This window comes from Centroberyx gerrardi, chromosome 8 (genome assembly GCF_048128805.1).
Source record: "Centroberyx gerrardi isolate f3 chromosome 8, fCenGer3.hap1.cur.20231027, whole genome shotgun sequence".
In the NCBI taxonomy this organism is placed as follows: domain Eukaryota; kingdom Metazoa; phylum Chordata; class Actinopteri; order Beryciformes; family Berycidae; genus Centroberyx; species Centroberyx gerrardi.
The window spans coordinates 2,191,075-2,209,440 of record NC_136004.1 but is presented as its reverse complement, the minus strand read 5'-3'; the positions used below and the strand labels follow the sequence as shown (position 1 = coordinate 2,209,440).

The following is an 18,366-nucleotide window of genomic DNA, read 5'->3' as shown; positions in this document are numbered from 1 at the left end:
AACAAAATAGAGGATGCATGAACCAGTGTCACTTAAATAAATGTTGGAGATTAGGTTATCTATGGATAGTCGCTGAGAAGCCTGCTATTTGGCTACAGTACGCCTACATTCTCAAAAAAAGTGACATAAGCACTCCTATATGGTACATTAATGTTCCTCACGGTACAACTTGAGTTGTTTATGGAACAATAAGCAAAACTAGATAACTGTGTTCACTTAAGCTGGTGTAGCAGCTTAACATGCTGCGCTGCAACTGGGCCACAACAAGTTCGGATACACAAACGTTACGCATTCTGTGCAGTTCAGGCATTAAATCTAGTTTCCCAGACAGCCTTTATTCCAAAGGCCGAGCTGAACCCAAAAAAGAGTCCACTGTGTCAGCTGGCACTGAACCTAACTAGTCCCCCTCAGTCACATCTTGACCAGACTCAGAACAGCACTGCTTTCAAATAAAATTATTACGCAATGCAAAGAAATTTATTTGGAACACTGGAAAAATAATCCAAAAGTAGATTTGAATATTATCTGGCCCTAAAGAGAGAAAATGAATTAGCAAGTAATGAGTATCTCTCTACTATCAGAGATAGAAAGCAGAGACATATTCTGACCAAGTATAGTCACAGCAACCGCCAATTAACAATTGAAACAGGAAGACATAGAAATCTTGGAAACCCAAAGAAAACAGAATATGTGGTTGGGGGGTTGAGACAGAGATGCATGCAAATGTGAAAAATTGAAACCACCCAGAGAAATGTACTTAAACAAATTCAGCTCCCAAATGACCAACTTCAAAGAGCTTGATGATGAGCCCAAACTCGGAACTGTCCTCGGAGAAGGAACACAACAGATCTGGCCGCACAATATGTACTAACCTGCCACAACCTGAAGAACAGTGAGAGACCAACACACACACACTGATGTTAATCAACTTGTCATATTTTTGATCCTTGTTTTATTATTTCTATTTTATTCCTATTTGAACTGTATTGTTTATCGTCGAACTGTCGTGACTACTAATAGTCATTGTATGGTGTAGTGTCAACTCAGCATTCACACACACACACACACACACACACACACACACACACACACACACACACACTCACACACACTCACACACAGTGTGATCTCTATCTTGATGCTTTGGCAACAAGCCAGTAAAGCACTTGAATTAATAATCACATTCAATTTCAAGCCATTGCATTCAATTTGAAATTGTGCCTTATAAATTCAATTTTTGATTTCATTTATTCAACAAATTAATTCTTTTTTTTACTCAACGGGGCAATACGAGCATGACAAATTCAAATTTATGCAATTCAAACAATCTCTGCTGGCACTAATATCCATTTCCATAAACGTGTATGAAGCAAATTCTGGATTCTGGAATGGATTCTATCAACAAAGGAGCAGTTTTGGCAGTTCAACTCAACATTATTTTTATTCATCCGGCAACATTCGCTTCTTGGACATGGTATTAATTTTCATGTCAATATATTTCAAAGTTGTACCTGTTTTGGTACATTCTCTGGATCTACCAGTTTGAACTCTGCATGTCTGCACTGTGTCTTACCTGGCTTGATGGCTCGCTGCTGAGTGAATCCCCTCTGCATTCTGATAGCCGACTATGAGACCTTGCAGGTAAGGTGGCAGCACCCCCATCTTGTGGGAAATGGGGAACAGTTTTCATACGAGGTAAGGTATCTGCTGCTGGACTTTCCTCTGTGGGTGTATCTGTGGAAAGTATGCAGCCAGTGTCCTCTTCTGGAGGAATAACCTCTGTGTCCATGGAGACAGAAGAGCTGTGGCCATGGTAACCGCTCTGAAGTTCAGAGTCCCTACTATCTTTGCTATCCTTGCTGTCTCGATTGAAGGATGATCGGGATATGACACCGAACTTGCGTGTCCGTTTGCCATTCTGCAGTGGGCTGCCGGGCGGCTCCGAGGAGGCGCTGCTACGCTGCTTGTCTGCATGGCTGCCAATCCCATCGCTGATAGAAATACTGGCATTGCCATTACACGGAGGGGGAGGAGCCTTTCGCTTGATTCGCCGCAGCATTATCAGGTAGATGCAACCCCCATTCCAGCACTGGTCAGCCAGGTAACTGTAAAGAGAGGAGAAAGGAATCATACTGTCAATACAGTGTTATTACAGTATTATCCCTACAGGTTCAAATGTCAGAAAGATTAATAAAAACAAGGCCAAGCTTTTAATGGAAGTGATTGTATGTCACAGCTAAACATGGACTTTAGGCATGTGAAGCTGTAAAAAGGTTTTGATATTCTAAAAAAAAATTAATACTGGCTTCAAACACTGACTTTCTCTGTTGTGCTTTAGTTGACCTCCAGTATACCACGTTAGCTTAACCATCATCAAGATTGACCATCCAAGCAGATAAAGGCCCAGTCAACCAAGCAACTACCATCGCAGGGCAACCTAGTTTACTTGCTGCAGCCTTTTTGTGATGCACTTAATCTTAAATGGTCCACAAGACCATGAGAATGTTCCAGTGGCCCTAAAGGACTGTTTTAGTTCATATTTGAAACCTTGTCTTAATCCGTCACACGTGTTGCTGTTGTGTGGAAAACATCTTTGGATGAGACTTGCAGCAGAGAAAGCAACCCACCAAAACTAGTTCACAGTCTTTTGAATTACATTATATTTCCAAGTACGTTAATATCTCTTCAGGCTCCAGTTCACCCAGCAAATGCGGTGTTGTTCAGCCTGGTTAATTGATCTCAACAAGGTGAGATGCTGTGTCTTTGCTCTGTTAGACTCAGCTCAGGAAACACAGTACCAATCATTTGATTGATTAGGCGACCCATCCAAGTTTCCCAGCAATTTTCTTCAAGGCACTGAGTCACAATTTCGGGGAAATGCAGGAAAGCTTTTTTTTCTATTCAGGAAATTTTAGTGCCATTTGCTGGATTCCTGAATTGATCACTCAGCCACTGGTCAAGATCACTATAGCAACAGTCACTGTAGATCACTATTAGCACCCCATAATTTTCCTTAATAAGAGAATGTATTGATCACAGGGATGTTGTGTAGTCTGAACAGGACAGACAGGCAGAGAGAAAGCAAGCTTGACCTGAGAGAGCCTTTGTAATTATAGGCATGTCAATCATCACATGCAGACCAAGCATCACAAGGCTTCTGTTGGTCAAGCAACTTTATAAAATATACAAGTATGCATTATTTAATTTAAATGTATCTTTACACAATTTTTGTTCATAAAAATGAGATATGCAAATAGCCAGCATAGCCTGTGTGTGTGTGTGTGTGTGTGTGTGTGTGTGTGTGTGAGTTTCTTCTTTGATGCCTAATTTTTCATTTCAACCAAATTATTTAGTAGCTACACTGTGCATGTTGGGAAATAAAGGTGCGTTTTTACTCTGATCAAGCTATTACACTGTCTGTCTCACTCTTTCTCTCTCTCCCCTTTCTCTGTTTCACTCTCACACACACACTCATACTCTGTCTCGCTGTCTCTCTTTTGCTTGATAAAATACTTAAGCTACAAAAGGCCCCTTTGGCAGTCAGGTCCAGTGAAAACTGTCCTACATCAATGTTGAGCCTGTGCATTCATACCACAAAACCTGCTCCATCACCTTGTATTGCGATATACCTGCTCACCCCAGCTGACAGCCAAAATTTCTAAAAACCCCACTGAACATATACAGCTGTGGGATGCAGAGATACAATACACACACTGGTGCTTTAGCTCACTTGGTAGGGCAGCAGACTTTCATGCAGGGGTGTTTGGTTTCACAAAGCCAAATAGGTCGTAGCTTATCATGAATTACGTGCATGTTTTTAATAAGATTCGCCATCTTGCTGCCATTACAGAAAAAACGTGCGCACAACTAAATTTTGATACATTAATTTGGCTCAAATAACAGCTGCTGTTTATCATGGCATTGTCAAGTATCACGGCCTCCCGATGCCTCCCGATATGCCGGACATTTGCTGAACAATTTGCTGAACAATAAAATCATTACCCAAGCCTACTGTGCAATATTCAAACTATATTACATTATGCATTTACACTGAATTTCACTGAAAATCAAACAGGAAGCAAAAGGAGGCAACAGATTTTCTGCAATTACACTGAATAGCCATGAAGGGAAAAAAAGTTACACATATCCATCATCCATCACCAAACTACACTCAGATCAGTTCAATGATCAGTTCAATGTCATTGAAAAATGCCCAAATTGTTACACACATACAGAAAAAGAAAATGCCATAAAAGCACATGTTTTAGCTAGTGGATAATTTCTCTTTAAAATGAATGAGAAGAAAACAGGCAAGCACACACCTTGAACTCTGCTCTTATGTTTTATACAAGTCAAATGGTTTTCTCCAGCAGAGTCCTATTCCCTGTCCACTCTGACTCCCAGCAAACAGTCCATGGCGGCAGTGCGCTGTTGTTTGCTACAGTTTGCAAAGGCTTAGCACTTTAACAAAACCCTTCAGCAGCTATTCTCTATCCTATGCCAAGGTCCTGACTGGTGACTGACAGCACTGATGCAACCTTCCCAACAAAGCATTTGCTTACATCCCGAAATGGAGTGGCAGACAATGGTGAGAGGCCAAAACTAATCTGACCAACAAAACAGTTCGAAACACAAAACCAAACACTTTTGAAGGACAACCAGGAAAGGTCTGTTGAGAGACTGTCTCCACATCTTTTGAGAGAAATTAAAATCAACTACATACTTAAAAACAGTAAGAATGGATAATAAACTGCCGGCTTTGTGGGTGCTAGAGAGCTTTTCTTTCTTTAAGGGGGATATCATTTGTGCATCTGGCTGTCTAGGATGACAAATTTTGGTAGCCCACATTTGTACTTCAAAAATATTTTGTAATTCAGTAAGAACTATAAAATAAAATATAGCTGCTAGCAACGATGAACAGGTTACCACAGTGTGACAAATATTCACTGTGTTCCCTGATTGTTCAACAAGGCATGGTGGGTATTGGGGTCTTTGTTATTATCATAACATATAATAACAGAAGTTGGCTGCATTTTCTTCAAATCTCATCCTATATAATTATAAGTGGATTGATTACAGTCAGCTGAACTTTTTGTGAAACTTTTTAAACATTGATAGGTTAATAACTTGGCCATGTTGAACCGATCCTGAATATTATAGGCAGACATTATGGGTCCTATATGTCCAGCTACATATCCATGTCAAGTTTCACATCTCTATGGCTAAGCCTTAGACTTTGAGGGCTTATTATAGCGCCCCCATCAGAGGAATTTAGAAAACCACACCATTTGCACACCATTTCCAATTGCTGTGCAAAATTGTACATTTCTAGTACGCAGCATCTCACGGTAACTTGCGATACAACGAAAGAGGAAAAAGCAAGGACACTGTCATAGATGTGAAGCAACCTATACAGTTCTGCAGTGTTTCAGAGAGAAGGCAAGTGAATGATCCTGGTTCATAGGGGCGTTCAGAGATGCTACTATTTGTATCTGTATTTGTTCACCAACCAAATTATTGTATGCGGGTAAAATCGGAAGTGGGCAGGGGTATAGTATAAAACAGTGGTTCTCAACATGGGGTCCGGGGGGGTCCTTTAGGGAGTTCCAGGGGGTCACCAGCAAATTGATGAATTGTTAAACTTCACCATTATTTAATTTACAAGAAGTTAACACAATTAGATAATGTAGAGGAATGACTGTTTAGATCATAGGTTCACTGTTATCTCTCTACCTAGAATATAGCTAGTCATGGAATTCTGGACCAAATCAAATCTAACAATAAAAATATTCTCAGATTTGGGTTTGAGAAACAAAATCAAATTGGTGTCTGGGGCGCAAATGTGGACTAAATTATAGGGCTCCTTGCATATGAAAAAGGTTGAGAACCACTGGTATAAAACCAACCTAGATGTTATGTATCCATAAACATAGACTTTTTAAGCACAGCCATAAATGACCATACTCATAAACAATTAACAGGAAAGAAAGTCTCCTGAATCCCCTGAACTGACTGTATGGTAGTAAGAACTGCATGAACACTGAGGGAGACAATTATTAACACCTTCATTATGAACTACCTTATCCTATGAAGTGAACAACTTCATAGGATGAACAGTGAAAAACAAGTGAACAAGAAACTGACCTCACTAATGTGAAATCAGTAATCAAAATAATTAGACGACTACTGGAGTAAACAGAAAATGTACAAACAAGCAACTCTCTCTCTCTCTTGCCCGCTCTCTGTCTTTGTCTCTCTCTCTCACTCCCTCAATTTGGCTTTATTGGCATAACTATATCTGGTACAATATGGCCAAAGCACAAAGTACAGCCTTATCCTTCAATAAAACCTGGAAAGAACTCACTGCCAATAACACAACAATAACTGGCAAAATAACATGTAGAACAGAAATACGATAATACTTGCCTTTGTGTGTGCATGTTTGTGTGTGTGTATGTATGTGTGCGTGTCTATGTGTAGCAATGGGTCTCTCTCTCTTTCTCTGTGTGTGTGTGTGTGAACTAGGCACTGGCAGACTAACTGGAGAAAAGAAATAAACTCTGCCTCCTTCTCCTCAGAGCTCAACGACAGAAACCAGTCAGGTTATATTTAGTTGAATATGTTTTCTCTGCGATCATAGGCATACCATACAGCTTGTGCAGCATAATCCAAGTCGATGCAATGCGATCGCTCTGTGAGTGGAAAAAAACACAATTTTATCAATTATTTAATGAAATTGAGTCTTCTTCCATTGTATTCAGCTTCCACATTACCAAACCTTGCGAGGCCACCGTGGAGGAAGACTTGATTTGCATTAAATAATTGATAAAAAAATATTTATTTTCCACTCACAGAACGATCGCATGTCGACAGAAAACTTGGATTATGCTGCACAAGCTGTATGGACAATATTTAAAGACATTTTTTGCCCCTTTTGAAGCCTAAAGGACTGGACTCCATTTAGTGCAATTGTTTGGAAGAAAGCTTCTCCGGCAGTGAGCCTGGCGAACTCCTGGTAAATTGTATAAATGTACTGGCATGAAGATGAACATCCTGATTTGTACAAGCATATTCTGCATATTCTGCAACAGAAGCTCCTCTAACCTGCATATAGGGCTGAGCTGGGCAGGTTACCAAGAAAAGAGCCTGCAAGTTCATCCTACTTATCCATCATAATCAGGGGTTAAATTGGGCCGGAATAATCCAGAACGGCACCCTCGGTTGGAAAAAAGGTTTTACCTATGGTCTGCCAGTCTTTCTCCTATATCTAGGCTATATTCTCCCATGGCGGTACATAGAAAACTAAATGTCAATGGAGTGTTTATTTTCATTTTGGCAGTAATAATGCATTTTCCAAAATGCAAATGAAAATGAAGATTGGATTATTTCATTTTAATTTTGCACATACTGTATATGGGAAATTATGATAATTGCAATTCGATTTAATGATTTCAATTGAATTATGTCACATCTGGACTTCCATAGAGGGTAAGCCAAATCAAGGTCGAACATTCAGCATAGGCCAATGCATATGCTTAAATGCTAACGACAATAGCAAAAGTGGACCAGGTTGCATTAAGTGATTGTGCTACTGGGGTACATTTAAAGCTACATTCACTAAGTTTGAAATGCGGACCATGTAGGATCAACCATGATACAATTACGTTGAAGATGGATGTAATTTGCCAGTCCGGCAGACCCATAAAATGAGAACCATGAAGACTTGCCTCTAAATTACATCCATATTCGACATAAATGTATCGTGGTTGATTCTACATGGTCCAGCTACACAAATGAATATTATGTGGGTTATCAATGACACACAATTTTCATTCTGGTTCCACAGGGAAAACAAGGAAATAACTGGGAAGATAATTCCAAAGTAAAGGAAAGCGACTTTGCTGCCCGATGTGTGTCACTCAGTTTAATAAATGATTTCATTCTCAAAAATATGATCAATATTTTTGAAACGGTCTTGAAAAGCAGATGCGATAAAACATTTGTTTTCGAACGGAACGCCACTCCCTTGGCCCACGCATGTTGCCGGGATGAGTCTGCATGTATTAAGTACATGTTGTAACATGTAGTTACAACCTGATCCCTCTCTTCCCTGTTTCTTTTCATGACTAGCAAGTTACAGCCACACCTTCAGGCTTTTTTTCCCCCCCTGGAAAGATTCCCTTGGCGTACCTTGGACATTTGAGCATGGAATGGGTTCAAGCTTAATAGAATCTGATTAATAAACTTTACGTACATTGAAGTACATACTTCACGTACAGTTCCATTTTCCATGAACACTGAAAGATTTGGGGCATTACATGGTACGAGTTGACATGAACTCTGGTTTATAAACCATTCTTAACATCTGAACAACAGCTTCATAACAGCTACATGCCACATTCATGAATACTGATACAATCCCTTTGTCAGTTTTTTGTGACATAGCAATGGAACCATGTTTCAATGTATTGAGCAAAATTAAAAAATTAATGTCTTTCTGGTTAGTGCCGTTTTAAAAATATGCATTGCTAGTAGCCCATCAGTTGAACTTAAATGGTAAGCACAAATTCAGAGAAGCACATGGAAAGTACTGTTTCACTTCTACGTCAGAAATGACAAGTAATGTCTAAAAGCTCTATCTGCAATAAGCAATTTCAGACCTTATAACTAGTAGCTTTTAATTTTTTAAAAAACAAACTTGTCTCCTCCCTCGCTGTTTAAAAGCAGCCCTCACCCCCTCCCATTTGTGAAAACAATTATCGTAATGGCGGAATTGATGCAGCGAGTGAGTAAACTTGTGAAACTAGTAAACTTGCTACCTGCCTCTTCACTTGTCATTGTGGGACATGTAACCTTCAGTGGGAGAAAGTTCTGGCAAAGTGAGACACAGGTACGTTTAGCTTAGCTATTAGTATTTATCCTTCCATTTGTCCTTTGTAGGCCTCCGTAGTACAGTGGCTTTGCTGTGTGTTATTTACAAATGTGTTGCGGTTTCTGTCGCCCTCTAGTGGTCCGAAAAAATTGCCTATTGCAGCTTTAATCAAACAATTGCCAAAATAAAGGAAACACTAACGTGGGCCATGAGCCACAAGAACAGCTTCAGTGCACCTCAGCATAGATTCTTCAAAGGTCTTCTGACGGGATGCGGCATCATTCTTCCCCTGAGAATTCATTCATTCAGTCATTTGATGTTTTGACGATGGTGGTGGAAAAACGCTGTCTCAAGCACTGCTCCACAATCTCCAACATAAATCTACAACGTGAATCCCTGTAATGTTGCCAATTAAAATCATTTGTGACTTGTTCCTTCTTAAATACCATCTTGCTCTCCATCAAAGTATTCAAACATATGCCAAAACAGGAGCCTGCGCTGATACGAGATAGCAGCTGGAACATCTGGCAACATTACATTAAGAACTTAATCTGGCCCAGGAATGCTCACTATCCCTTTCGCCCAACTCTTCTGAGTTGTTGTGCTCTTTGAGGTGGTTATTTTCCCTGAGGTATTTGGAGATTAAGCAAGAGTTGCTGCAAAAGCATGCTCCACATGTCACACCCCAGATAACTGTGGTTATTTCTTCCTGCTATACACACAGGGGAGGAAAAGCTTTAGCTTTTGTTAGAGAGACCAAGGAGAAAAACACACAATTCAAAGCGACTGCATAGCTTAGTGATATACGTATATCCAGTTGAGACCCATATTCCCAATACAGAACAGGAGCAAGAGACTCCAAAAGTAGACATTAAAATTTGAGGATGGAACAAAGGATGATGAGCATATTTACCAAGGCAACATGTAACTGACCTGTATTGAATAAGAATCAGCTTTACTTACTTTGCAAAGTATGTTACATTTCCAAAGGCTGCCTCAGTGCAGTGTCAACAGTATTAAGCCAAAACGAAGGGTGATGAAATTCTGAACTTCATCCACTGATTCAATTAGGCTACCTATTCCAGCACAGTGATATTCAGGATAATTTCCACCCTAGTTACAATGAAATCCACTCAGTCCTCAAACTACAATTCATGATTATCCAACACCAAGTCTCAAGACACAGGACATTTGTTTGACAAATAGTGTAAAACCTGTGCACTAGAAAAAGCATGTGTTTGGGTAGTCGTCTCCTACAGGGGAGGTCCTAAATCCCTCTGCTGACACCATCTCACATTACAGCTATAAAAGAATGTTCTTTTTTAAAGCACAGAAGACCACAGGACAAAGGTTAAAAAGAAAAATCTCATGACAGAATCCTTTAAAAGCTAAACATTAAGCCAGGGACTCCACCAAAAGAGTCCACAATCTGAAAAGGTTTTGTTTCTAGATTGGATTTGATTGTTAGAATTGATTTAGTACACAACTACATGACTTTTTATTTTGAAAACAGTGGGGCGAGTCAAACCTATGATCCACCTCTCTCACTCTTTCTTCCTTTTGGTTGCATGTTAAAGCAGGATAACGTCTCAACCTGTTTCTCAAGGAGCACTTGCAACACATCTGATGAAGACCAAATAAGAATAAAACAAGCATGAGGTGGAACCCTTCTTGAAGGTTAGACTTTGCACCGTCTGAGAGGGATTAAAGGAATAGTTTGCCCAAAAATTAAAATTCTTTCATTATCTATTCACCCTCGTACCAGTTGAAACACGTGAAGTTTCTTGGTCCACATAACACACAGGGAGGTTGCCAGCACAACTCCATAGCAGCCCTCCAAAAAAAGTTAAGTCGATGGGGACCGGTTCATTAGTGTTCCAAAAAATGACCATAAAATTACTTCCATCTCACTAATCCAAGTCTTCTGAAGCCAAACAGCTAGGCATGCATTAATTGTTTCGCAAATAAGACAAAAGAAAAAAAAAGGCAAATATCAACCATTTTGGGATAAAATATTTTGTACATATCTGATTTATCATAGCATAATGACATCTGATTCAACCTAAAAATGTATTAATCATAACAACACATTGGGATAATCCTGTCATAACATAAGGAATACTTGAAATTGTGGAGGCAATGGCGATCATCTTTCATAGAATCAAAATAAGAGATCCTAGCCACTTATAAACATCCATGTTGGGAGCAAATGAAGTGATGAATTAATATTGACACATTTATGTGTCTCTTCTGGTCCTCTTAGACATGGAAAAATTACTAAAATTGGATTTTAAAAGCTAAAGAATGCTTCAATTAGTGTTAGCCTATACCAAAAACTGGTGTCTATAAAGGCATAAAATTGGAATAAAAGGGGTTTGGGTGTTAAATTGACCGTGGCCGTACAGGTTGTGGGGATGATTGAGAGCTTGGATTTCATCTGAGATCGTCCCACTGTTTTATTTCTGTGCATTAGGCGGGCGAACACAAATAAGTTTAAAAAAGCAAGCATACTTTGTAAACAAGCCTAAAAAAACGCAATTTGCGACTGCCAATATTTTCAAGCGACTTTAATAAAAAACAATCCCAAAGTCGTTAATCACAAGTGGACATGCTGTGAACTTGGCTCACTCATCAACACTATATCATGAAGTATGGAGTCATCTGTAGGCCGGTCGCTGACTATGTTTACATCTTTCAAACCACTGAAATGTGATTTATATCTGATGTACATTTGAGCCAATAATGCACAAAAATACAATACACAGGCATTTCAATCTAATGTTTTGATTGTCAGTATCAGAAATGGCTGACAAATAGACGTCCAGCAGGATATAAGTGGCTTGTTTAAAAACTGCACCGAACTAGTGTACCAGAAACTTTAGTGTGACTAATTCCCTCCCCCTTCTCAAACAGCCAACAGTGACATGCCATTTGCAAAAACACGGCCAATCCAAATCGAGATGCATGCACGCGATGCATGCTGACCAATCCCGATGGAGAACAGTCTGTGACAACCAAGCTGATGGGGACAATTTTGTCCCAAAAAAGTCAACGCATTCTTGACATTCTTGACCAACGAGCATTTATTGAGTGCGTCCTATTTCATAGGACTGGCTTCAAAACAGGTATGCATAGATTATACAGAATTTGTACCTAGGTTTCTTTTCCTTCAAAGTTATTGACAACATAAATCCACATATGATCTCATTTGTCTGATTTCATTTTATGTATACACAGCTGTGAAAGGAATAGAATCCCGCACACTGTCTACACTTGCATGATAATTTATTACGTTTCGGTCATCGGACCTTCATCAGGCAAACATGAAACAACCACATTACATCATAGGATAAATAGGGCAGAGTAAGAGGTTACAGACCAATGAGGAAAAGTTATTCCCAAGGGGACACCTGTAAGCCATCCTCAATCAAGGTCACATGGCTCAACAGACACACCTAGGTAGATACTACATTCATAACAATAATCAATATACAAACAGAAGCAAAATGTATATAGCTGTGAAATTGCAAAGACAACATGAGAATATTGCTTGATGTCTAAATTCTACTACTAACTACTCAACAGTTATGTTAGGAGTAGGTAGACTGGCTATGTTATTATCTCTGTATCTGTATATAATAGAACAGTCCAAATCTGGCAGCCACCTGCCATGGGCTCCCTTACCACAAAGCCTTACACCTTACAGAAAGTGTTAAGTGTTAGTGTAATACATTTGACGAGATAAATGGGCAGCCACATTCAACAGGCCTTACAATTTAGGTTCAATATAGGGAAACTCCATGATCAAAGTTGCTCAAGTGTACAAGCAGTAACATTTTAGAGCAAATCCCCCCACAGTCCACTCAACTTTTTTTCTTTTTGTTGTTTTAATTCATTATTCAGACAGTTGGAAAGCAGAGACATACTCAGTAGAGGAGACGTTCTAGTGGGATTTGATCTTAGACCAGTAGGAGTAAATAAGTGGCTCCAGAGATGGCAGACTACACCTCTGGACTATCTCTGGGCACACTCTCAAATAAATCTGTGGGGACAAGTTGTGACTGGAAATTCACCTCTACTACCAATCAAATGAGGACAATACTTTCACAGTTTAGGGGAAGTGCAAGTGAACATAGGAAGCAAATACCCTTGAGAAAAGTTATTGTTGGGGTAAATTAAGTTGCACAAATGAATGTGGGGGATTACGGCTTTTAATACTTGTGTTATATAATCCTTTGCCTGGAAAAGTCCCAAACATTCATGCCAGACAAATTACTTCAGAAAAAGGGGCAATGATGATCAGCTAATTTAGTTTTTTTTAATTTATTTAAGAACATAATGACATCTTTATTGGTATGGTTGATTCAGTATCAAATTAAAGCATATAAAAGTTAGTATTGAACAATGGATAAGAAAATAAAATAAGTTTTAACACTGTATTCTAGGGATTTCACTTTTGATGCATGTAGCACACATGCAGGAAGACCTAAAGTCAAACATCTTTGCTTGCCACAGATTTTATGCCACAGAACATGTGGACAGCTTTCCTCCGTTTAAGCCCTAGTAAAGCCATTCCTCAGTGTGGTGGGGTAACAGGAACTACTTTGCTCAGCACTTTATTTTTAAACAAGCAAAGAGGCGGGACAGGGGAAACGGCGCCCACCACAATTCCCCTAAGGGGAATGCATTCAGAAAGGGCCCTGATCGGAGAGTACACAAACATTGCTTCCAGGACTAGGAAGACACTGATCTCCACGTTTTCTTCCTTCCACACTATGATTGACATACTCACTTTACAAAGACATGGGCAAGGAAGAGTTATTAAAGGTATAGTTCACCCAAAAATGAAAATTCAGTCATTATCTACTCACCCCCATGCCAGTAGAAAATTGGGTAAAGTTTGTTAGTCCATACAACAGTCCCGGGGCTTTCCAGCTGAACATTGCAGCGTTCTCCAAAACGACTGAAGTTGCTGGGGACCTGTCTTCAGACTTCAAAAAATAACGGAAAATAACCATAAAATGGCTCCATGCAGCTCTTCCAGCATACTCCAAATCTCTTGAAGCCAAAAGATCCCAAAGTGACTTGAAAAGACTGACATTTACACCATTATTTAGTTGAAATCAGCACTAGCTAGTAAGACTAGCTCCAATTACCAGAAACAAGACTTCCGGTTTGGCCGTTTAGACTTCAAAATAAAAGCTCAAGATTTTAAATCTGTAGAAATACTGTTTTAAACCAATTGCTTTGTATTTAATAGTCAAATTCAATAAGTGAGCACCCACATTAATGTTTGATGTCATAATAATAATGAAAAATGCCATAATATGTGCCATTTTAACTATAAAAGCTGCATGTATTACAGTGTGCTGAATACATACAGAACAGAGACTAAAGTGGACATCAAACATTAATATGGGTTAGCTAAATAATGGTGTAAATGTCTTTTCAAGTCACTGGGATCGGTTGGCTTCAAGAGACTTGGATTACGCTGGAAGAGCTGCATGGAGCCATTTTATGGTTATTTTCCGTTATTTTTTTTGAAGTCTGAAGACAGGTCATTGGCGATTTTAGACTCTTTTTAGGGGTGCTCAAGCACACCTAAATTTCATCTCAGCACCCCTAAAAAATAATAATAATTAAGCCCACGGCGCAGTCCGTGTTTGACGAGCTCTCGCGAGCTCAGTTTTTAAGCTAGAGTAGACATCCAGATGAATACGTAGGTACCAGCCATGTTGTGCTAGCTCGCTGGGAAGCGGGCGTAACATAGCTCCAAATGGGCATGACTATTTTCAAACGGGTCCCTTGACCTCTCACATCAAGATATCTGAATGAAATTGGGCTCATTAGAACCGCTAGAGTTACAGCCATGTCTGACATATGTCAGCTACATAGGGTATATGAGCTTCAGGGTACTAAAGACACAGTGTTCTGCATGCAGTGAAAAGATGTTATTCTCGCCTTTTTTACTTTCCCTATTTCTGCACACTGTGGTACCTAAACAGTCATGGAATTGTAGAAATTGGGTATGGCTACAAAGCTGAGACTCTTGTGAATCAAAAGAGCCCAATTGCATTCATGTGTGATGAAATATGGCCTCATAGTAACCATTTCAATGTGATGACAGCATTTTTTTAAACTTAACCTTACTGTATAAAATGACCTATTGTGAGCTCTAGGATAATCACAGCCTCATGAAACTCTAGACCCAGAATCTAGACACCTAGACCATTCAGAAAATGTATGGGATGTCCAGGTACATTGAAGATAAATGGGTTTTTCTGAGCCATTTTCAGAAAATAGTGCTTGTCATCCAATCGTCAAAATTGTCAAAATTGCACAAATCTCCAGTTTTCAAAAGTTATTGATACTGCATCACAGCATTAAGTTTTCTAAAGTGTTTTTCAAGGTCATGAGGTCTTCAGGTGGTCTTTTGGGGAGATTTTAACTGTTTATTATTTTAGTTAAAGTAGTCACAATGTTTCTTATTCTGATAGAATTGGGCTTTATGGTATATTTACAGTACATTTATGGACAGTGAATTGAAGCATTGGAACAAACCCTCACTCATTGGAAATGTCTGTTTTTCCATAGATGGATATACGAGAAAACAGCCAGGTTCAGGTGAGAGAGTAAGGTCAAAATAACGTTACCTGACTGCATTGCCCACAGCAACCCAATATTCAATTAGAATGTTATAAATTGATATGGATCAATTTATACCTCTTATTAGATTATAAATACTCTGTTTGGTTGTTATATTTGCCTTTTGGTTGACAGCACAAAGAGGGAGAGAGGAGGATAGAGAGGGAGAGAAGGAGAGAGAGAGAGCAAGAACCAGGTGAGAAAGTGGACAGGTAGTCAAGACCACATATAATGCCAAGGCAGCTTCTGTTTTGCCCACATTCATTCATTGCTTGATGATATGGTGGACTATCCCCATGTGGTTCAGAGACTGAAACAATGTTTTGTACATTTCTCCCCATATCTGCTTTGCTATAACTTGATCTTTTACTTACTTTGGAAAGTTCTGGTCATTATGATTGAGTCTTTGCCTCAGGTTTTATTAACTAACTGAGGGCCCTCTCTAAAACAGGTGTATTATATCGAAATCTGCGATTGTTCATTCTGAACCATTATTATTATACACTACAATAGACCACCCAACTAATTAGGTTGCTTCTGAAGGTAACATTGTGTACCTAATTGAATTGAGGTTTGCCAAAGTGAGATGGGTTGAATACTTTTGCAAACAGCATATTCAATTTTTCATTTTCTTAAAAAATATTTTGTGGTGTAAAACTCATGTTACTTACTAGTAATTCATTAAAAGTATTATTGTTGTAAATTAAAATATCATATATAGAAAAATATGAATGTATTAATTGTTATCCAGTGAAATGAGTGATTTAGCAGGGGGGTTGAACACTTTTGCAAGGCACTGTATGCATGTCACATTCTCATTAGGGGCTGAGCCCCCCTAAAGGTCTGATCCTAGAATCGCCCCTGAGACAGGTCTCCAGCAACTTCAGTTGTTTTGGAGAACGCTGCAACGTACTTCAGCTGGCAAGCTCTGGGACTGTTGTATGGACTAACAAACTTTACCCGATTTTCTACTGGCACAGGGGTGAGCAGATAATGACTGAATTTACATTTTTGGGTGAACTATTCCTTTAAACTGAAATGGGACAATTGTTTTGAAACTGCAGGGATTTTACTCATGGATTGGGCAATTTAAGGTTCCAGTGGCAGCAACATCTACATTTCAATGTTTATGGGGTGAAGTAATGTGTTATGAAGTGGCTATCCCTATTCCCAATTACTGTAGCACAACACCACAGAAGTAAGGATACAGAATGATGTTTATATTCAAACCTACAAATATGAACTAAAATCAGATCCTTCTTTGGAAGGTAGACAGAAAATCCAAGTCTTCATTTGTACCATTAATGTGCCTATGGAGATTTTTTCCTATCTTTAATCAAGAGCGTGGTCTTTCAATTTGAGAGCATGATTTATTGATTTCACGTTCAGATTTTGTAATGCTTTCCCTCAAACCCTGTCCTCGCACTCAAATATCTCCTGCTTGCACTTAGATTTGCTCTGCTTCTGCTCAAACTGTATGCTTGCACTCAGATATAATGTTGCTTGCACACAGATTTCCTGCGCTCCAGCTTCAGCCCTTCTCCTCGCACTCAGGCTGCTTCTGTGCGCTCGTGAAACGTCTGCTCTCGAATTTCTGCTCTGCTCTCGGATTTCTGCTCTGCTCTCGGATTTTTTGTGCAACAACCCTGTCAAAGTTCCCCAACCAATAGAATGCCAGGTGTAGTGTTGACCAATGAAATGATCCCTGCCTCGTTGCGGGTGCGTTCGCTTTACTTCTTAGAGCATCCCGTACGGGCGGTTACTGTTTAACCGGGTTCATCCACTCCCGCCCTCCGGGGCTTTATTAAATACGACTTTTGGAATAAAAGGACAGTTAATGTATATACCAGCGCCTGTACTTTTTCCTTTTACTATAATAGCTACATAAAATAGTAGCCGTATAGCACACCGGCCTCCCGTCGGTGTGCTAGAGGAGAAAACAACGTCACCTTCATGACTCAGGAGCGGGAGTCTTGCGGATCACTGGCCAATATGGACCGCCAAAGTCAAGGACCTCAAGTAAGTTTTTTATTTTAATGGTGCTATTACTTCCTTCAAATTGAATTGGTTAAGTCATATTTGCGGCATAAGAATACATCCATGATAATATGCTTGGCTTTCAAGTGTTGTACGTTATGGGAACATTGTTGCTAGGCAACTAACAACAAAATGGACGCCGCCGTGTTTCATTTTTTTCCTGTATTTTAGTGTTTAGGAATGGGAAAAGTACCAACAGCAAAAGTAACCAGCTAACACATTAAGACAGTAGAAAACAAAAGTAAATTCAATGAGCAACTACATTTTAAAAACGCAGTTGGTGTGTTGTGTATATATCCTTCTCTTCAAATGATGTTTACCGTTGCTGTGTCAAAGTCTGCTCTATCAGAAAGGTTTCACATATTGGAAATACGGTAAACACGTCCCCACTTGCAGGTATCATATTCATATCTGTAACATATCTACAATTAAATCAGTTACATTGCCTATTAATGACTTCTAAATGATTTTCAAAGCATTAGTAAATGATTTATTAAAAATGAATGAAGCCATTAATTAATGCTTATAAACCCAGTCAAACCCAGAGAAATTATGAGTAGCTAAATGTGTATCTCAATCTCCAGTAATCACGCTGTAGCATTAACTGAGATTGGAATAAATTGGAATAATATCTGTGACACAATTTAAGGATTTCCTCAGCTTTAACAGTAACAGACCCCTCGTTGTTCAACTGGAAAGCTAGTGCTTAATGTCTGCAATGTAACTGATTTAATTGTAGATATGTTACAGATATGATACCTGCAAGTGGGGACGTGTTTACCGTATTTCCAATATGTGAAACCTTTCTGATA

The 18,366-nt window shown here is 39.2% G+C and overlaps 1 protein-coding gene across 1 annotated transcript in view; it reads right to left on the bottom strand.

Annotated features, from left to right (window-relative positions):
* Positions 1-18,366, bottom strand: part of pdzd2 (PDZ domain containing 2) — an 87,054-nt gene that overhangs the window by 54,392 nt on the left and 14,296 nt on the right. Inside the window, exon 3 of the mRNA XM_078285144.1 lies at positions 1,574-2,105. Within this exon, the coding sequence (XP_078141270.1) occupies positions 1,574-2,105 (532 nt within the window). The remainder of the gene's footprint in view (positions 1-1,573; positions 2,106-18,366) is intronic.